This window comes from Centrocercus urophasianus, unplaced genomic scaffold (assembly GCF_019232065.1).
Source record: "Centrocercus urophasianus isolate 14NV4802_14NV808 unplaced genomic scaffold, USGS_Curo_1.0 seq_26, whole genome shotgun sequence".
NCBI lineage: Eukaryota > Metazoa > Chordata > Aves > Galliformes > Phasianidae > Centrocercus > Centrocercus urophasianus.
The window spans coordinates 5849619-5871569 of NW_024884822.1; the positions used below are offsets into that span (position 1 = coordinate 5849619).

A 21951-nucleotide genomic window follows, 5' to 3' on the forward strand; every position below is an offset into this window, starting at 1 on the left:
TGCCTGAGCCCCATGTATATATACATATATATCACCAGCCATCTCCACAGGGTCAGTCATGGACTCGTACCAGCATAAGCATGAGGAAAGCAACTGGACAGCTTTCTAAGCAGCAGGCAGTTCAACACTTCAGCTGCTTTGTGAAATCTTACCCTTACCACTAATGGGAGTTACACAGTTAAGCAGAGTACTTTTCTGCCATCAGTGCAATTGATCTAGTCCCAAAGGAAGTAATTTCAGGCAAGGCTTCTTGTCTAATATGCTATTAAAGCACTTCCTAATGTGTCATTACAACACCACGGTATGGGGGAGGGGAATTTAAAAAAAAAAATCACTACTAATACCTTATTTTCACAAATAGGAAATTAAAATAATTAAACCCAAACCTTGAAAACATATTTCTGCACCAACGTATAGATAGTGGCTTTTACACAAAATTTCTGGAGTAAACTTTTTTCCTTTATGGGGCAGAGTAGGTTGCAGTTTCACTGATATGAAGCTGAACACAGAAAACTGATGCCCTCTGAAAATTTAACAAGCTATTAAAAGTCAAGTATGTCATATAGATTCAAGTGCCCAACCAAGCATTATATTTAAAAATCCATTTATAGTAAAATGGAATTAAGTTGTTGCTTTCCCTATGCAAGGTAGTTAGCTCTTTCCAGGCACTCTGGTGCTCACAAGCCATTCACACACCATGGCATGAAGCTCCAGCTCTGACATAACTGGTGGTCACTTTCTATTTGATAGCAGCTACCCTTCATTTGCATGCATTCTTTCAAAGCCACAGACTGTCTCTCTATCTACCACATTTTTCCTTTCAACAGCCTTCATAACCTCTTTCAGAAATAGCAAGGGCAAGCAGCCTACAGGAAGAGCTTTCTGCACAAAAACAGCCCTTCGTGCTACACCAACCTTTGTGAAAAGACCCTTTGAAATTGTCCAACTGACAGCAGGTTTCCATGCTAAGCATTAACATATTGAACATTCACCAGAAAAAACACTTTCTGCTTGTATTTGACAGTTACAAACTCAAATGAACTGGCTGTAGCAGTGACTTTATATCCTCACTGAGTAGAGGTTATTTACATGATAGACTGGGCATCGTGAAGTGTTAGGAGTTTTCCTTTGTTAACAAAGCTGCCACATCCTGAAGTCCAAGCAAACCTGAAAGAACTTAATTTTTGTAATTATTATTATTTGAGCGATATGACAAAATTTCCTCAAGAAACCATTAACCCTTAAGTATTTATAATGTTCAGTGACAGCAGACATGGGAACACAGTGCTAAGCCGAAGAACTCACGTTATTTGGGAACAAGAAAAATAATTTAATTAGAAAAGAGTGACGCAACTACCAGGTGCCTTTTTTATGAGAAAGGCTAAGTTTTTAAAAATTAATAGCAGGCTTAAGTCATTATTAGTAAAATATCTCAAAATAGCCAATACACACAAGGTATATGTTAAAAACCTGCAACAAACACCAAAACCAGAACACAGCAAAATCAAGAAGCCAAATACCAGTGTTTAAGTAGACTTATGTTTAAGTAGACTTGCAGATAACTCAAACAGCCTCTATCTGCTGTTCACTTAAATAATAAAGTAATCAAAAAAGTATCTATTTCTATGCCAAGAAAGCATTTAACTGCAAACTCATCAGTTACCAGAATAATTATACTGAAAGAAAAATAGATTCCCACTAATTTATTAACAAGCAAAAACTTTATTATTGAGTATTTGTATTCCGACTTTAAGAATAATAGTCAGAATACAATTAAGGTTTTGTTTTTTGGGTTTTTTTGTTTGTTTGTTTGTTTTTAGAATAAGAGCAGAGAAGCACTGCACAGGCTGCCCAGAAGTGGTGGGTGCCCCATCCCTGCAGACACTCAAGGTCAGGCTGCAGGGGCTCTGAGCCCTGATGGAGCTGTGGTGTCCGTGTTCATTGCAGGAGAGTTACACCAGATGGCCTTTAGTGGTTTCTTCCAATTCAAATGATTCTATGATTTCCAAATTGCTGATCCATATTGAAGTGCTGGCTACTAAAATGCTGCAGTGATTCACCACAGCAGTCAGTGCTGTCCTGTTTGTGGCCTAGCCAACCTTTCCTAGCCCATGTATAAATACAGTTAACAACCTCAGTCAGGAATTCAAAGTTTGTAGTAAGTGTATTGTCATGTTACTTAGACGAGTATTTTTGAAACATTACTGCATTCAGTTACAAGATATCCCTCAGGGAGAATCAAACTAGAAGAAAAGTGAGAACTGTAATATATTCAGTGACAAACTGTGTAAGGAAGAACTTCTTCACTGTCAGTGATGGAGCAGTGGAACAAGCTGCCCAGAGAGGCTGTAGAGTCTCCTTCTCTGGAGATATTCAAGACCCACCTGGAGGCATTCCTGCGTGACCTGCTGTAGGGAACTTGCTTTAGCAGGATTGGATTCAGTCATCTCTAGATCCCTTCCAACTCCCACAACTCTGTGATTTTTGTGTGTGCATTGTGTAGGGCATGGGGTATGCTATCCAACAGGCACAAATACAGCTTGCAGCTCAAAACACACATCTACCTTCAATCATTTTACAAACGTTAGAAAAAAACACCTATGCTTAGCAGGACTCAGGTCCATAATGGAAGTTGTAGCATTTCATGTCTTCTATCCTATGTAAAACTGGAAGAGAACACTACATTTAAGACTCAAAGTTATTGGTACATGAAGCAGCTCGCATTGAGAGTACTGAATATTTAGACTAGGAAAGGAAAGTCTTCATTTTGAAGTTGAGCCAAAGTATACTGAAAAGGCTTACCATACAAGCTTCTCTGGCTTGATGAACTGATGGGTCTTTTTCTAGGATTGCTTTATAATCTTCCAGAGCTTCATCTAGTTTTTCTGTTTTTTCATATAGTTCTGCTCTTCTCAGCAAAGCTCTAATATAGTTAGGATCTAATTCCACTGCTGGAAAACAAAAACGAAGCACAGCATTTTACTTGAAACATTTCTACAGCTCCTACAAATAATTCTTAAGTGTGTACTAATTTTTTTAATATCAATAGTTATTTTTAGGACTAAAAGTTAGGACTAAATCCTAAACTTACAATTCACAGGCTGCTGTTGATTTCTCAAGAATTTATTCACCCATTTTTCATCACAGTAAAAGCAAGTACAAAATCTTGCCTAAATTTTTAATTGCCAACCCATTAAAATTATTTTCAGGATAACTAAAACTCAGATTAGGCAAGTATTCTATAGCTTATTCCTTCTGGAAGGACAAAGACAATACTACAGTCAGCATGTTGCAGAGTGAATTGCTCTGCTGTGCTGCAGGTGTTGCATTGCAGCTTGTAAGCCAAGTCCCTGGGGAGCATCAGGCGATGGTTGGTTTAAGTCTCACTGCAGCAAAACATACCAGTCCTCTATAAGCCACCACAAAATTATCAGAAATGTTTTTGAAAATGCACCCCTGCCAAAATGCAAAACCCCAGAGTAAGAGAGGTCAGCTAGAATTTGTTACCTTCAAGGTTACTTTTAAAACATACAAACTCCTATTTACTGTACAAGCAGTACTGGCACTCAGCCACTGGATTAGTTTTCGGACTGGTAATTCGGACATTCTTCCCCAGCTATCATGGGGAGTTTAACAAATATTCGAGCATGGGTGAGTGGGTGGAAGCAATAAAGCAACACACAGCTGAAACGATTGCACTAGAAGTTGCAGAGATAAAACTATGCAGGACAAAAATGGGAAAGCATAAGCCCTTGTGACAAAGCAAAAGCCATGCATAAAAGGGAACTGATAATGCTTTTTATTGTATGAGGCCCCACAGCTCTTTGGAGCCTGGGATTAAACCAAGGTTTGAGGGGAACGGCAGGTGGAAGTGGGTTTATAAAAGTAAGTATAACAGCTTCTACAATAAAAAAATGCTTTCTTAATAAAAAAAAAAAAAAAGTACAAACAACAGTCTTGTTGGCACAAAAGAATATAAAGTAAATTATTACAGATAGTAAGTTTCATTCACATTTCACAAAACAAGTAATTCTAGATTGAGATGCTTTCCACTACAGTTTTTCTCTGAATTATTTCAAGACTGCTGTGCCCAAAGTCATAGCACTGTTGTAAAGCACTAATTGGTGTCATTTACTCATCAAAAATCTAGCACAAGAGCAAAACACAGGAAAGAAAGTCATACCTTTGCTGCAGTCATTTAGGGCAGCTTCTGTCTTGTCCTAGAACACAGAATAGTTTTGTTATAGTTAAACTGTATTTCTTGGGAAACAGATTACTTACAATTGCAAGCAAGAAGGGTTGTCTGGAATTCCAAGGAACTGGGATGCTCATGTAATCAAGGCTTTTCATACCATTGCTTCTGATTTAAAGCTCTTTACCAGTGATTAGCTTTCTCTCTGCAAAGACTGCCAGCCTTCCAATTGCACGCTGCCCCACTAATCAGTCTGCACAGAGCAGCCAGCAGCAAGCTACAGTCAAAAGGCTGAGTCACATCTGCAGGCCTTAGCTTAACTGAGCTACAGCTTTTGTACGTATGTCAATTAAGTAAGAGTTTGGAACTGACTGTTCCCAGACTCCCAGATAAATTCTTGTCTGTACAAGCTGAGACATTTGGAAAGCAGATATTCCTTTAGGACTCATATAACTTCCTCTACCAGGGAAAATGCTCGAGTCTGCCAGAAGCAGTAAGGACAAGATTTTAGTGTGCCCAGACAGCCAAGTTAGGAGAGTCAAGCAATCTGCTTATAATGGAGAAAAAGAAAAAAAAGGAAGAAGACTGAGACAAAGAACCTATTTTCATCTAAACTAAAAGGCCTTCAAGAAAACAAGGCTGCTCATTGCTATTTTCAGAGTAAAGTATTGGTGTGGGAGGTTCCACTCATCTGGACAGGTGAGGTTTTTAGTCTGTGGATAGTTCTTTCATCATCTTGCGATTGTTTGGAAATTATTAGATTAGTTTTCTAGTTAACACCTGGATTATGAGGATGTTTTTCAGTTTACAGCTTTTGTATTTGAAAGATTCCAGCACCTGCTACTACTGAATTCCATTTTTAACTTGTCTGGCCAAATAATTTAGTATCCCAAAAGCAAGTTAGATAATTCTGTCTGAGCAATGATTTATTTATACTTAAATATGGCTGCAAGGTACATTCCCAAACAGAGCTCCATCTGCCTCAAAATTAAAGAGAGCTGCAAGACAAGAAGATTATAGGAGTTACTATTCTACTTTTCCAGAACCACTCAATCTTAAAACAAAAGTAGGGAGTAATTTCTCTTGAATTTTCACTTCCACTTATTTAGAAAGAAAAGGTAATTTAGCATGTTTATAGCCTGAAGAGACCTACTTCTTTAAGTACAATAATAACCATTGTAGAAAAGCCACACAAATATCTCAGACAACTAAATTTAGACGCTGAACAGTCCTGTGAGCCAGAAAAGTGTTACCAAATACTTGCTGATAGGTCCTTCTAGCTCCCTTTGCAGTCCCATGCAGTAGCATGTCCACAGACTGTATTAACTCAAACTGGCATAATGGTTCTCCTCCCATTCTTCCAGTTGTACGGCAGTCCAACAGCTTGTTTATAAAGATGAAATCTTCACTTACATGAAGAACCTCTAACTGTTATTCTTTAAAATCAATTATCAGCTTAAAAAGTAAATTGTTTAGTTTCTGTTCAGACAGAGTGGTTCCTAGGGCTTCTATTCTGCCTACAGTGAATACAGATTCCGGGAACAAGTGGGCACCTGTCCCTGGGTAAGGAATAGAAAAGACATGAAGAAAGCTGCAGCCATTCTCTTCAGACACTGCCCTGCTACGTAGATCTATGCTATAATACAGCAACTACGAAGGAAGAACACACACTGAATTAGTAGTTAGAAGTTCTGCTTATGCCTTAAAGCATCTGAACAAATTATTTTACAAGACTACTCAGGTTTTTAGAAAAAATACTAACTAGCCACGCTTCTGAACAATCTAACACATGGTCTGTATATGCTAAGCATGCTTAAAGACATCTGTTCCACATGAACTTTGAATTTGTTTAAAGGAGAATAAAAACCAATCAGTGTTTAAAATATAATGTCAAGAGAAACTCTGAACAGTTCCAACTGCAACTTTCAGTTTTGAATTAACCCTCAGTAAAACCAAACATGCTAGCATTCCTACTGGGAGCTTGAGAGAATACACAAGCAGCAAAGCCTGCGAATGCAGCAATTCCTTTCCCTTGTTACAGATCCTTAGTGACTTCATAATTTCACGTGGCATACAATCAATACTAATCATTTTATAAAATAAAAAAGATATTCACCTGTTTCATTTTTGCAGCAGCTCTGTTTGAAAACAAAACAGCCCTATCTTTTTGGAAGCAGGCTGGACAAATTTGCAGAGCCTTTGTGTAAGAGTCTTCTGCCTCTCTGTACTCTGTAGATGCAAGAGGGGAAAAAAATAACAAGAAAGCAACAGATCATTTATTTCAAATGCCAGTATGGTCAACGAATTACATGACTATGATTTCTTTGGAAACATTTCTCAATATATGATGCAATATTAAACCAGTGGTCAGAAGCAGTAGCTGCTCTATGACAAAGTACATGACTGACTACCATCCACATAAATGACAATCAATTAATTTAAAATCAGCAGCCTCATGGGAGCAGAAAAATAGACTTGTGCTTAGTATAATGAGTACAGCATGCTGTGCATGCAGGTCTCACCCCTGAAGCTGTTTTGTCCTATTTGTTGAGAGGGTACCATCAGCCTCAGAGGTTGAATCTTTCCAGAAATGTATCCTTGCCCTGAAAGGAACACCTGCTGGACATGGTGTTCTGCCAGTAACTGCTCTCAGCTGCTTGGGAGATAACTGCCCCAACTTCCTCAATGACTGACTTACAGGTCTGTCACCATAAACCACTGACACCCAATGGCCATCCATCATCAAATCCGGTCTAAAGGAAAGATCAGTGATTAAGCACATTTTATTTCTTTCCAATAGTGGTAGAAAGAAGTAATGGAAAGGTCTTGTATTGACTGTGAGCAACAGCCTACTAGCTGATAAATGCATTCTCCTCGAAGCAGAGCAATCACTTCTGTCCACATTAACCAGTGATCAACTAAGTGCTTAAAAGTTTATTTCTGGTCAGTAAGCAATTTGACAGCCATCAGCAGCACAAGCACACTGAACAGATCCAACAAAGAATCTGTCAAGAGACAGCTATGGATAAGATCTCACAAGAAAGCTGAGCCAATATTACAGGCTTGCTACTTCCATGGTTCCACCAGCCCCCTTCTGCCTGCTCTGGCACTTGCCTGAATTGGTAAACCATTACCCAGCAATCTTGCTTTCTCAACACACAATAAAAGACCTCCAACAGGAAGACCACTATCTGATCATAGGAGTATACCCTGGGAAATGGAGGTTACCTGTTTGTGTCCCCGCTGACTGAGAGAACCATTAATCTCCATTTCCTGGTTTCTTTGTGAAACCTCTAACCTTCAGAATGAAAGGTGGGTGTCAAAAATCATTTTCCCCTTCATACATTTTACCAAATATTGCTGGTGGTATTACTTACTGCTCACCTCAACTCTGCTGCTACAGATTAACTACGTTCACAAACATCCAGTTTCAGTGTAAGTCAGAAATTCACACACACCTAGATCTTTTTCACTGTAGAGGTCTCTGTGTGCATGCATGGTTGTGTACAGCTATATAAAAGTGCATATCTCTGTGCATACACAAAAACAGAAGTGTGTATATTCATACATAGAGAGATGCACATCAGTGTACACAATGTATGTATAAATAAGTATAAAAATGCCTACACAATTACAGCACATACATGAAGGACTGAGCCAGTGGATAAAAAGACACATACAAACATACAAAGCTATGAGAGAATTACTGAGCCGCTGAGCCATCATCAATTCTAAGCAATTGCATTAGCAATACTCAGGACTGGTGGAAGCCTTTTTTGATTCTCAGAAAAAGCCTTGGCACTCGGAAGGCAGTCAGTTTTGTATCGTGTTCTTGGATTTAAACTCAACATTCATGACAATCCTGCTCTAGAGATCCAAGTCTTTGTGATTTGAACTTAACTCTTAAGGAAGTCTGCTATCTCTTTCTGTTCTCTAGGGCTGGGTGAAGAAAAGATAAAGATGATAAAGCTGAAAAATAATAAATGCAAGATTTTCCTACGAGTTTCCTGCAATATCACTATGATGGCTAAATACTAATCTAACATTCACCAATTTCCATACAATATTCAAAGATTATCAACGCACCTCCTTTCTTGAACTGTTCATTTCCTTTCTCCTTTAGCGTTGTGCTTTCCTTTCTTCTTTTCTACAAAAGAAGAGACGTCTCAAAGTATTTAACTGAAATGAACAAGTAGGTCAGCTGTATTTCCAAATAAACTATGAATGAAAATCAAAATAAAACACAATCTGAAGAATTTTAGCTTGTGCCAAGATCCCTTGCTTACATCTACTGTGAGATGATAGACTTCATAATCCATAAAACACTGCAGTACAGCAACAAGGCAGTCAGAAAGCCCCAGTTTGTGAACATTATGCACCAAGACCACTCATAATGAATTATACGGTTTAAACTAGCATGTTAGTCTCTTAGCTGTTTGCTTGCTTCTTAATTCCTTACCAATTCAACTGGTGTAGCTCTACATCTAAAATGCATTCTATATAGTCAAGTCTCAAAAGTTTTGTTTGAAATAATTCCACCTCAGAAATCCATAGTTACTTTCAGAAACATGCAAAGCATTTTCAGCTCACTGAATTAGAAACAGGTCTGTGCATAATACCTCTCTGAAAGATTTCTTATGCAGAGTGAATAAACCATCAGACCCTGAGACAGGAAGATTGTTCTGTTATACAGTGAAAATTGCACACGCTGAGCTGAGTTGTGTTCTCATCCATGAATATCTTAACAGTACTCTTGGCACAGGCAGAGTTGACATGAATGTTCTTAGCCTCTGACACTGAAAACACAGGATGTCATCAAGCCATCTCTGAAATGTATTTATAAAGGCAGGCTTCCACACGCAGGCATACCTCACAGAAGTAAAGACAAAAGGCTTGTAAGAAAGACAATGCTAACAAGTGCAATGCTCACATTTGTGAATCACTTCCATAGTAAAAAAAGAACAAAGACAATTTGGTCCCCGATTTGCCCCTAACATGCAGGCACAAGGGACTCAAATCAAGGCGTTCAGAAATTACAGATCACCGAGCAATTAAAAAGCCAACGCTAGGAAAGGAACAGTTTCCCACAGATTGTGTAAATCAAGGATTAATGCAATTATCAATATCGCACAGAACATCTCCTTGGAAACAGCTAAATATAGTACTCTGTGGAGCACTGCACCATCTCACAGCTATGCCAAGTAACTGACAAACAATGCAAAATCAGAGGTTCTCTCCTCTCACCCTTATTGCTTTTGGATGATCATTCACCAACCACTGTTACCATGCCAGTAAAACAGACCACAGCGCTCTGAGGGAAATGCCACTCAGCAGTCGCACACAAAACCACCCAGCAAAGTCTCACCTGAGCCCATGGGTACACAACTACACCAGTAACATTTTTCCTATTGCCTATTAAAAACAATGTCTCAGACTGATTGATCTTTACATTGGGAAAAAAAAAAAAAAGCAGATGAGATGTATATCATTATTTAGAAATCAGCTTTCCTTCAGGGTTCTCTGCCAAACCTACACAAGTCCTTCTGCAGTGTGATTAGCACCAAGGCAAACGAGCCAGTGAGTGCCTTTTAAATATGAGTGTAGGAACAAATTTGAGAGATTAAGGCACAAACAGCATTAAAAGCGTGCATTCTTTGTGTACATGTGGGATTCTACAATTCAGCCCAAGGAACACATAGCCACATTTGAAAGCTGCACCCTGACTTTGGAAGCACTCATCACTGCTGCTCACACAGCAGCTCCACAATAATACATTTTAAAATCACCTTATAGATGTCATTTGCACAGTAGTGAACCAAGAAGTATCATCAAATCACCAAGGATGGAAGAGACCTCCAAGAACAAGTAGCCAAATTTCAGCACAGAATTGGCTTAGGTTTAGAAAAGATGATCTTACTGGGAAAGATAAAAGATCTACATGAATAAACCTTATCCAAGATAAGAAATGCCTGAAACACAAGCCCTGTTGACTTCATTGCTCGTGACCTATTTAGAACTGGCCTTTAAGTGCTATTAACTGATTCAATGTTGCAAAAGATAGACTTGTGTGCAATGTAACAAAAAATTCTCCCCCCATAAAATGGTTGCGGTATTCCCGATGCAGAAACCCTGAAAAAGAAGGAATATCAGATGAAGATCTTTACTTGCATTAGCATTTTATTAAAAGTATTACAAAAGAGTATATGCTTATCCCAGTCAAATATCAAAAACTAATATAAAAATTCACTCAAAGCGAGAAAACTTCAAGAGAATAACTTTTATAATCTTTAAAAAAAGAAAAGGAAAAAATTTATATCACTAAATTTTTGAACTATGGGCTCCCTTGTTACTTAGCAAAGAGGACTGCGAGCTGGTTTCAACAGCAAAGAGGACTGAGGTGTCTGTACAACCCACATTTGCTGGGGAAACATGGTCAGACGAAAGTTCTGAGCAGCTGAGGAGCTAAGGGCTGTCACACTGCGATGCGATCGTTCACACAGCTCTCCTCCTCTGAAAGCCTGTTCTTGGACAGGTCCTCTTGGTCACTCACAATCTTGAAGGAATGAGGAAGACTATTATTCACCCCGCTGTTCTAGACATATGAGTGTCAGTGAGAGACTTGCAGTGACTTCAGACTATTTGACCAGAAAAAGTGTTGTGTAAGCATGTTTCAAAAGCATTGGTAAGAATACCTTATATGGCCCTGTAGCTTACTCAGCTCCCTGGAAAGCAGCTATAAAAGCAACGCAATTCTGGTTCAAAACCAGGATTTCTGTTACAGCTTCACCAATGTTTTCATATCCCCATGTTCACAGGTTTCAGGCTGTCACTTAACTGCACTTTTCAGAAAGGCAAGACTCAGGGGTACCTCGTGCATCGTTCTGTATTTGCATTCAAAGTGTGACCCGTTGGTGATGCATGATAGCAGATTATCATCCCCTACAAGTAAATCCCTCTGGCTTTCTCACAAAATGCTAATGCATACATGTCAGTATATCCCATCCTAAATGCACTAACGTCTGCTACGGATATTCTACGGATAACGGATATTCTCTATCTGTGAAATAAACACAATTTGTTCCTGCACATACATGCATTTCTGCAATAGAAAGTCCTAATACCAAAGCAGCAGAAAGACGACTCTTCTGGATTAACACCAACTTAATCTGAAAGGCCTGCTGTACCATGCACTGCTCCGATACTGTTACAATCTTCTGCACAAACTTAGGTTTAAAAAAGGACTATTAGAAGACAAAACCTCTTCACTCAGCAACCTGAATTTCCAGCTTCAATGAACTGGTCATCAGTTAATGGCAATCACATCAGACCAGAGATCAAAAATTGCAAGTGACTTGTCCTTGGGACAAATTTTGCACTATGTCATTTCAGTGTCCCCACCCACTCAGTTTTCAGAGCAAGACTGAGGTTGCTACAGGGCAGGCTACCCCTCCTCAGCGAAGGAAGTAGGTCAGCCCAAACTCCTGGAATGCTTTGCCTAGAGAGGAAATATCCTGACCCACCATGCACCCTAGGGCTGCTCACATGAGAGGGTAGGGCAAAGTCACAACTTCCCAACTTACATTCTCTTATGATCTCCTGCTAGTCAAAATAGATGAAAATCTGCCATTTGTTTTCTTGCAAGATTTCTTAATAAGATGATCACAAATTCCAAGCAGCAAGCATCAGTTTTTTATATACACAGAAGAAGAAAAAACAAAAACAAAAAAAAACCACCAACATACAACTGGGGGAAATAACTACAATTAACTAGAAATATTATTCTTAAAGGATCTGATTAGAAAAGTTTCCAGATTTGGATACTGAATTAGAATTGTCCACATTTGAACAAATTAAGATCTTAACACTTGCCTGGCGCGTAAGAGGTGCTGAGAATGAAGGCCTGATGTGAAGTAACAAGACAAGACAGCTTGGCCTTCTGACAATGAAGTACAACAATTCAAAAGAAAAACCATCAGATACAGTCCTTGGACCTCAGCTACTCCGCCAAGAAGCTTGCAGTTAAAAATAAAATCATTAAAGTTTTATTCTAGTACTAGAGAAGGCAGCAACCTACACATTTTTTGCTGTTTATTTTGGAAGGAACCAATATAATAGAAGTGTTGGAAGCAGAATACCTAAATATAGCTGTGAGAGCTGGAGGCTGAATACCTTCCTTTTGTAATGCTTCCAACCACGTTTCCTTTGGCTGTTCCTATGCATTTTATTTGATCAATTGATTTAACTTTGCAAGGGAACTGTTCTTGGCTCCAGTTTTGTGAAGAGCAGCAAATATACTTCCTTCGCTGCACGGCTATTTATACAGTGTGACAGAGCACATCTGCATCTCATATACCCTTCTGTAAGGTCACCCAGTAGCAGTCATTTAAAATCACCAGGATTCGAAGGGTGCACAAAAGCAAGCAATTTGAACAGATAAGGAACACACTTCTGAGCTTCAAATACCAATTCTGTTTGTAAGCCATCTGTGGTTAGTCATCTGCTTCCCCCTGCAGTTTTGTGAAGCTGTTGCTGTATCACACGTTCAAGGATCTGAACTTTGCTTTATGGTTGTATGGTGCTCACTGTAACTTCATGCTAAAGATGGATTTAGTCTTTCTGCTGCCAGTCACCACCTTTTCCTGAAATTGTAAGCAGCACTTCCACAAACAATAGGTCACATCCATCCCAGGCAGTCAGTTTAAGTTAGCATGCCAGACTGAAAGCAGTGACTACCCCTGAGTGACAATACACGCCACCCAGTCACTTCTGCTCAAGGAGGCAAAAGCCTCGGGCAGAAAAGTGGAGCTGACCACTTAATCCATCAGCACACAAGTCAAAATATTTAGTCACATACAAGCCTTTCACTTCCGTAAACCAAAGGTCTGAGTTTGACAGTATCTGCATCTTCCAGAAAAATGCATATCTAACATAAGCATAAAAACACTGCAAGAAAAACGAAGGTATAATTTTTCACTCTACGAAATTGCCATCCAGCAATTAAGTTTATAAATGCAGCTGGGACTATAAATCACACATGGAGACTCTAACTCCAGACATCATACAGGTTCTTTTCACCAGCACTTAGAATTAATTACTGCAGCAGATACCGATATACTTTTCAGATGTGCTTTGATTAACTCAGAAAATAAAACAGGATATTCTGTTCTATTTTTAACCACCAGATAGGGCAGTTTTAGTCTAGCAAACCATCTTCTACTCTGATCTGACCAAAAGAATCACATATCTAGTGTTGCTGCAGCACTGCATGCTGGATTCAGGTTACTAAAGTAGGTCATCCTAATGCAGGAATCACCTTTTATTATATTTCCACAAGATTGCATTTTGAACCCTTCAAAACCCAAATGTATTGCAAGTTTTATTGCTATGCAAAATAATTGTGAACATCCATGAGAGGCATTAGCAAAAAATATACTTTTCAATAATTTGTGTAACAAGCCCTGCTGCTGTACAGTCAGTTACACTGTCTTACGTACTGATAATCTTGTTTTGGTCCAGCTAGGATTCTCTCCTGCTAAAAAGTTTTGAGGCCATCTCCAAGTGACCAACACGTGAGGTCTGCTCCAAATTACACCTCACTTCTTCACAACCCATCTTCCATTCTGTCTTTATTTTGTCACTACTGCAACCAACAAACAAACAAACAAACAAACACACCACCACAAGAGAAGTGAACTTTCACAGTGTGTGGGAACTGTTGAATGATGGTCTGAACCACTGATTGAGCACCTGGGGAAACGACCCGGTCAGCCCTGGGAGCACAGGTGAAAGCAATTCAGCAGTGTGACCAGAAGGGCTGCAGCCTGGCTGCACCTCTCTCAGACCTCATTTAAAGGCTGACTGCCACCAGGGCAGGATCTTTGGTTGGAGATCCCTCCTTAGTGAAGCTTTCTCCTGCAAACCTGGAATCTTCTGAGACAGGTGAGCAATCATCTTCTCTTCTTTAAAAGCACCTTTCTACTGTGCTGGTCCTTTTATCGCAGATGTTGTAATGCCTTTCCCATGTACTGATGTGTCCAATTGCTATGCACAAAAGTTACTATCCTGTATTGGCCAAACATTAGGAAAACACCAATTACTGAAATGAATGATTACACTCGAGAAGCCATCTCAAAAGAAATCCCAGATCCATTCCTACACCCTGATAAAATAAATTCTCTACAGAAGCTATAGTTTTTAGAAGAACAATGAGATCAACTTAAAGTATGGGGCAGAAAAGGAGAAAGAAGGCAGCAGTTTGAATGTCTTGATGAGGACAAAGATGTTCTCTAACATCTCTGAGAACTTCCAGAGGTTTAAAAAAAGATTTTGCTTCTTTGTTCAGAACTGAAAATAGGCAGAACTCAGAAACACTATTTCTCTATGATCAGTTTCAATTAATGTCTGAAGAGCTGCTAACAAGACACTAATGAAGAAACTCTTCTACTAGAGCATGTTCTTATCCTGCTGACATTTCTTAGTGTTAACACAGAAGATGACCGTGCTCACAGCCAACTGAAGCTCCAGCACACATGTGACAGCTCAAAGGCAGGAACTGTTTTTGAGAAATGCTACATATTTATTCCAGGGTCTCAGAGCAGCTAGAAAGGAGTGTTCTACATCCACAGTAACAGCTCACTAGGGCCGGTGCTTAAGTCTTTCCCAGACAAGACCCAAAGAACAAGCAACATCTGTCATGAGGGATTCAGAATCTTGCTGCTGGATAAACTCATAATTAATGGGAGTCCCTCCAGAAGAGGACCAGGTCAGACCGAAACAATTACCACGTAGCAGCTGTTGGGTGTCTTCTGATTAATTCTGCCGACAAGACCAATGTCAAAGCCATCACTGTCAACGGCAACTAACCAGAAAATCTGTTTGTAATGCATCAAAAGCAATTTACTGCTCAGTGCTCTGCTGAGACAGCAATCAGCACACTTTAAAAAAAAAAAAATTGTATAAAACTGAATTTTGTTTCAAGCTGCATGATTTTCAAAAAGCTGACTTGCAAGTCCAAGCACAAAAACCAGCTCTGTTCTAAGCTACATTTCTGCATTTGTTTTTTAAGAGTATTTCTTGCAAGTTTGTGTCTTAATACTCTCCTCCCTTCCTCTTCTTATTCTATTTCACAGTGCAAAGAAGACCTCTTATGGTATTTGTACTGCTTCTGTTGAAACAATTCCTATTGCTTAAGATTAGAAACCTCACTACAAAGACCTCAAATTTTACTCAGAGCTGCTATTGCAAAAGCTTACACATAGAACTTGCATAAATACACAGAGCAAGGACTAAAATCTATCCCTGCATTTCCAGAATAAATTAGAGACTTCCCACAGCATATGAGAACAGTGCTCAAAATCTCTGTTTTATTAAAGCTGCTAAGTGGCAAATGTGCTTAGTTTAACAAAAAAACTATAAAGGGATACCTCCATAATTTGATTTGAGCAGGGCTAACGCTCAGCTCTTCTTATTACAAATACTATGACTACTTATGTTTGGTGTTGCAACCATAATTAACACAAAGTTTTTCTTACATGGGCAAGCAGTCTAATTGAAGAAAACAAATTTCCCCATAAGTAAATGCCATCACGAGGCTTTCATTTGATGTCTGCTGCCTGTAATCTAAAAGTACAGCATTATTTCTTTATCTGCACCAGAGCCTGTAACTGGTTCACTGCACATTCACACAGAGAAGCAGCTCAATGAAGGAGGCAGCAGGGGCTTGAGAATAACTGATCAAGGACTGCCGAAGTAGCAAACAGCACCACTGCTGAGTCTGCTGCCACAACCTAATGATACTGGCAAATAAACAGCTTCTGAATATTTCTGCCTTCTTGTCTCCTGCTTCAAAAAGAAAAAAGCTCTTCTCAAAAACATCCATTGGAGTAACTTGAGGTTAAAAACTGAAAAAAACCAAACTGAATAAATGGATGCAGACTGTAACTGCAGCATTTTCTCAGCTCCTGCATCATTTAACTGATCATAACCAAAATATGCAAAGACTCAGTTTCAGAAATCCAAATAATATAAAAAAAAAAGTCAACAACAATTCCAAATACCAGAAGGAAATGAGCTGAGACCAAAGGCTTCCCTTACAGAGAATATATGGTCATGCAAAGTAAGAGTGTGCTAATGGATTATTTTGGTAGTTATAACATCTGCTGCGAGCTTCCAATTCATCTCATTTCAGCATTTCTCAAGCTGTGCTTGTAACAGATACCAACAATATTTTGTTACAGAAAAAAGTTGTATTTCAAAGACTGCTTACACACTCCACTCAAAAAGCCCTCTGCGGAACATAAAAGTTCACACTATAAATAATCTGTGGTGATACAAAGCAGTGAGATCCACCCACTCATCAGGTATATCCATAAACAATGTTGAAGAATATAATCCCTCAATACCACTGGAAAAAAAAAAAAACAACAAAACAACAAGGGAAAATGAGAACTGCAACTGCCCATTCTTTCTGTAAGGAAATGTTTCCTGTTTAAACAGTTATTTTGTACTTCCACATCAGCTTTCAATGAAGAATGTAACAAAGCAAAATGCAAGTATTCAATCTTCACACTTCTTTCATTTTTCAATGGGCCAAAGTTGCTGTGGAAAATAAAATGATTACCTAACAATTCAATAGAAACAAGAGAAGCAGAAAAGCTAAAAGATACTCATTTCCATGTCTGTTTCTTTTCCTACTGCTTTAACCTATGCCATTTTTCCTGTGAAGTTCAGTACCTTTTCTATGAATCTCTTTAGCTGCCTTTGCCCTACAGGCTGCTGCAGAAGCCTCATCATGACTCACAATCACACTGTTCCTTGCTGTACAAGCAATAAATACTGATAGTGGTTTAAATTAGAGAAGACAAGGTGATGATGTTTTTTTCTGTGCAGCAAACAGATGGAGGTTTTGCCCTCTGTTCAGCACTTGAGAGACTGCGTCTGAAAGGTGTCAGTTCTGCATTCAAAAAGAAACCCTGACTTTCTGGATGGTGCACGCAATCCAGGAGAGGCCACCACAGCTGGCCAGGATGCTGGAACCAGGACCTAAGCAGACAGCCTACAAGAAGTGATTTTGTTCAGGCTTTGGAAAAAGGTGCCTCAGAGAGACCAGAATGCTAAAGGAAAAGGAGACAGACTCTTCCTGGATGCGTGGAGAAAAAATTCCAGTGGTCACAAGCTGCAACAAAGGAAATTCTAAATAGACACAAGGAGAAAAAATTTCCACCCTGAAGGTTGTTTAACACTTGGACCTAGAGGCCTACAGTGCCTGTGCAACCTCCAGACTGGGAGATGTTCAACACAGTTCTGAGCAGCCTGGTCTAGCTGAACCAACTTTGAGCAGGGAGTTCAATTAGATGGCCTCCAGCAGTCTTCTCAAGGCAAGGGAGACATTAGACAACTTTCTGAGATTTTTTAAAAACATTTCTCACTATTAGATCTCAAAGCGTTAGACCTGAAAAGCAGCATTTACAGATGTCAAAACTGAGAGAGATCAAGAGAAAGATGAATTAATTTTCACTAAGTCAACCAGGAGATGTTGTTTTTGTTGAAACAGGAATGAGTTTAAGGAGATTATATTCTATGATCCCCTCCTCCAATAGCCCCATTGTTTTTCCACTTCAAGGAACTTCTACATTGACATTACCCACTGCATTACTGATGAAAAACTCCTTTTACCATCAGTGATGTATTTGGGTCATAAATTCCACCCTACCAGCAAGGGAACAATCTGAATGACAGCTTGGTTAAACTTCTCTGTGCTGGTTTGTAACAAGAATTTAGTTGTTTAGGCGCCTGTGGCATCTTAGCTCTGCATATTTTGCTCACCAGTCTCTGTTTACCCTGGCTGACAATAAGACAGTAAGCCACTGTCCAGCCCTTCCATCTTTCCAACTGTTTGGGAGCAACATACAGTCATCTTTTATTTACTTACACAGGTCTACCCAGCAGTTAAGAAAGAGTGGTACAATGTTACCAGGTCAGGTGAACAAGAAAGGATTAGACTTCCTCTACAAGAAGTAAAGTCCCTACAAATTCACAGACACGTTCATAATTTCATTTCTTCTTTTCCTCATTTTCATAGTTTATAGCTACAGTTGTATTCCTTCTGCTGCTTCCAATGATTCAGAATTTCTGAAACTATAAAGCTATGCAATATACTACATTCCCCTATGAAGTAATGTTTTCTTAAGACAATTTCTATCTTCTCTTGTTACCTGCCAATCCTTGTTCAACTTTCTCCTTACCTCATCATAATCAATTATTTAGTGATATTTATGACCTGATTTGTGCAGGTAGCCCTTCCAGTACCCTTATTCTTAACATGAGATCTAACTCATAGAATAACTTGGGTTGGAAGGGACCTTTAAGCCTATCCAGTTCCAACTCACTGCCGTGAGCTGGTTGCCCCCACCAGATCAGGCTGCCCAGAGCCCCCTTCCCACCTGGCCTTGAGCAGCTCCAGGGATGGGACATCCATAACTTCTCTGGGCAGCCTGAGCCTCACCACTCCCTAATTAAAGAATTTCTTCCTAATATCTAACCTTTATATATGTACTTCATTTATTATTTTTACTCCCCCATCATTGGGGAATTGAAATTGCTATTAAAAAAAAAAAGGAAAAAAATCATAAATGAGTAGATAGCCTTCTGCTACATGCTATGAAAACCTGATCACCAGCACAAAATGACATTACTCAAGTCTGAATCAAACCCTGAAAGTAACTTAACAAGTTATCAATAAAGAAAATGTGATGACACAGTATTTTAGAACCTTGAAAATGAACAGCTGTCAAGTGACACCACTGACTGAAGGTCAAAACAACTGGGTCACACAGACTTACTATGGAGTGAATATAATCTCTAAAGCTCCTGAACTCTCTCTCAGACTTATGTCATTATTCCCCATAACAGTATGCAGTTCATCACTGTGATGGTCACAAAAACATTTTGTCCAATATAACAGCACTGAAGGCAAACAGAACCCAATTATTTTGTGCATTCTGTTTTGAAAGCTTCAGTAATCTAGAGGAGTAAACTTCAATTTGAATCCACAAACACTGCAATAAATGAACTAAATTATCAGATAACAAAACTATCTTGAAACCTCCTCTGAATTTTTTTAAGGACAAAATAACAAACGCACAAAAACTAAACAACATAATAGAGATTTTTGTTTCTTATAATCTTTCTTAGCCACGATAACCTTACACAAGCCAGCAAAATGTTTGTCACCAAAAAAGAATCACGAACAGTAACTCTAAACACAGAAATGTTTTAAAGGACTATTTTCATGTTGGTTGCAGACCATCCAGAGAAGTAATGGTAAAAATATAACTTCTTCTATTTAACCTGGGCTATCTGGATTACCTGTTTTTCTTCCTCTGGCATATCTTTTTCCAGTTCTATTAAGTACTCCTCATCCAGTTCTGCCTGCTTCCTTGTGTTATTCTCATCATTCTGTGAATTTCCCTCATCATCCAGTACAGGCTCTTTCATCTCAAAGGAGTCACGACAGTCATGGAAACACTCATCTGCTGTGATGGGATCTTTGGCTGAAGATGGCATATCGCCACTTTCCATGTTTGGAGGATTCTGGGCATCTTTGGGGCCAGATGCCCATGAGCCGGTGCTCTCTGCTGACTTCTCATCAGAAAGCTTTAAGTGATCAAGCAATTCTTCTGGCGGATGTCCATTTTTCACCTCCTCCATGTCAGACTCCTTGGTTTAATTTATAGAAACAAGAGAGATATAACCTTCCATTAGCTTAATACAAACATCTCGACAACAAATACTCAAAGTGCTTATGGATACACCTAATAATAACCGATACCATCCTAAGGAAGCCATAATTCCTCCAGAAACCATCACCTTCCACGGTAAGGCAGATCTAACGCACGCTTTTTCAAGACACTGCAGAACTAACCGGGGCCACCGCCGATCCCACACCCGAAGCACGCTCCCGGGGCGCTCAGTGCCGGCCGTGGCACAGCAGCAGGCCCCAGGCACGCTCCCTGCCAAGCCGCGGGCCTCGAGGCCCCCGCGCCCGGCTCCAGGCCCGCGTTTCCCACACCTCAGCCCAACCCCGCCTGCTGAGAGGCGGCTGTGCCGAATGCTCCCCTCCAGCCCCCCTCGCGCCGCTCCGGGTCCCACACCTTCCCTCCCGGCCGCCGCTGCTCACCTCTCACCCTTCACCTCGCGGACCGCTTCCTGTTTGCGCCAGCCAATAGGAGGGGCCGCGCGCGGGCTGCCGGGATTTGTAGTCTCGCGGGATGCAGCGGGAGCGGGCGGCGCTGCGGTGCGCCGCGCGACTGTTGGGTGCGCGCGCGGCGTCTCCTCAGTCTGAGGCGGGTGCGGGCGGCTGCTGCGCGGTTACGGCTTCAAGTGCGCGCGCCCGCGTGTGGGGGAGATGAAAATTACAGTGCAAAATGAAGCCGTGCCGTTTGGAAGGGGCTGGAATGCCATTTTAAACTCCTCTGTCTGTGGGCACAGGGGTTTAGGAAAGGTACATCCTGAGAAAGAATGGTGGTGGTGAGAGCAGCGCTGGGTGCCAGGGGTCAGCAGTGCTTCCAGGTGGTGTCAGCCTGCATGTTACCTCGTTTCCTAAAGAGAGCTGATCTGTCAGCAGAAGCACTACAGGAACCAGCCCTGCTTGGAATTCCACAGCTGTTGCTGATCAGGGCCAATGTATGACCTTGCTTCCATGTGAGACAGGGCTTTGGAGCTCCTGCACATCTGAGCTGTGGCAGCTGGGGCTAGGAATGCTGTTTTCCAGGAGCTGCAGTCCTTGGCCAGCCCTGCTGCGTGCCATCCAAAGCCTGTCTGTCACTTCTGGAACGTGTGTCATGAGTTTGCTGATCCCATGTGACGGGTATTTTTTCTTCATTGTCACATTTTTAAACAGGGTTCCTCTGCTTATTTTCTGCCTGTGTCTGCTCTGATCTGAAGACACTTGGGGGCTCTCTGAGTGATAGAAGTAAATACTAGCCAGCAATTTTGTTACTCCCAAACGCAATGTAAGGAAAGAGCTACAGTCCCCCAGAGCCTCCGTTCCTAATGATTTTTCTCTCGTGAATCTTTACTCTGGATCTAGCAAGAAGTGCAAGGTCCTAAGGTCCTAGTCCACAACAGATGGACTGCAGTTTGTGGGTGCTGATGCATCCTGAAATTAGCCTTGAGCATGCTGCAGCTCCATGAAAATCTCCAAATATCCTTCCTATGGAATTGCCCCTCAACACCACTATGAAGCAGAAGCCCAAAGACTTTGTTAATATTCCGTGAATGAACCCACCAGAAGAACCCTCTGCTTTCCATCAGGCTACCAGTCCTCCAGACAGCAAATGAAGAGGCAGATTAATTCCTTATTAGGTATACCAATACAGTCAATGTATGTAACTTCTGTCCTAAATCAGCACTTAAGAACCTTACTGTCTGTTTGTCTCACTTTCTGTTCTTTACACTTTAACATTCTTAAAAGAAGTGTTGTTTTCATTGGGTCCATAGTTTGCTTAATATTTAGAAAGTAAAGAAACAAGTTCTCTTACTGTATCTTCAAATGTACACATTTTAGTATGAAACACCCTGGAGATCATAGGGCAGTTGTCAGCTTTGATCACTAAATCTCACTTGTTCAAACACAGAACATGTTACTGCTTTAATCAAACTTTTAGGATCTCTAATTCATTGCTTTAGGCAGAAGTGTATGAATAGCTGAAGCTTATGTATATACAAAAAATGAAATCTTGTTATCATTTATTTAATCT

At 40.2% G+C, this 21951-nt stretch overlaps 1 protein-coding gene across 2 annotated transcripts in view; it reads right to left on the reverse strand.

The window, feature by feature from the left end:
* Nucleotides 1–20407, reverse strand: part of TTC1 (tetratricopeptide repeat domain 1) — a 33169-nt gene extending 12762 nt beyond the window's left edge. The window contains exons 1-6 of one of the 2 annotated variants that reach the window (XM_042826611.1): nucleotides 20370–20407; nucleotides 19559–19909; nucleotides 8279–8339; nucleotides 6309–6421; nucleotides 4184–4220; nucleotides 2803–2951 (exon numbers count right to left, since the gene is read on the reverse strand). In XM_042826611.1, coding sequence (XP_042682545.1) covers nucleotides 2803–2951; nucleotides 4184–4220; nucleotides 6309–6421; nucleotides 8279–8339; nucleotides 19559–19900 — 702 coding nt within the window. In that variant the 5' untranslated portion in view covers nucleotides 19901–19909; nucleotides 20370–20407. Of the gene's footprint in view, nucleotides 1–2802; nucleotides 2952–4183; nucleotides 4221–6308; nucleotides 6422–8278; nucleotides 8340–19558; nucleotides 19910–20343 lie in introns of both variants that reach the window. The other variant, XM_042826610.1, reaches the window with a different exon arrangement.
* Nucleotides 20408–21951: the final 1544 nt, after the last annotated feature.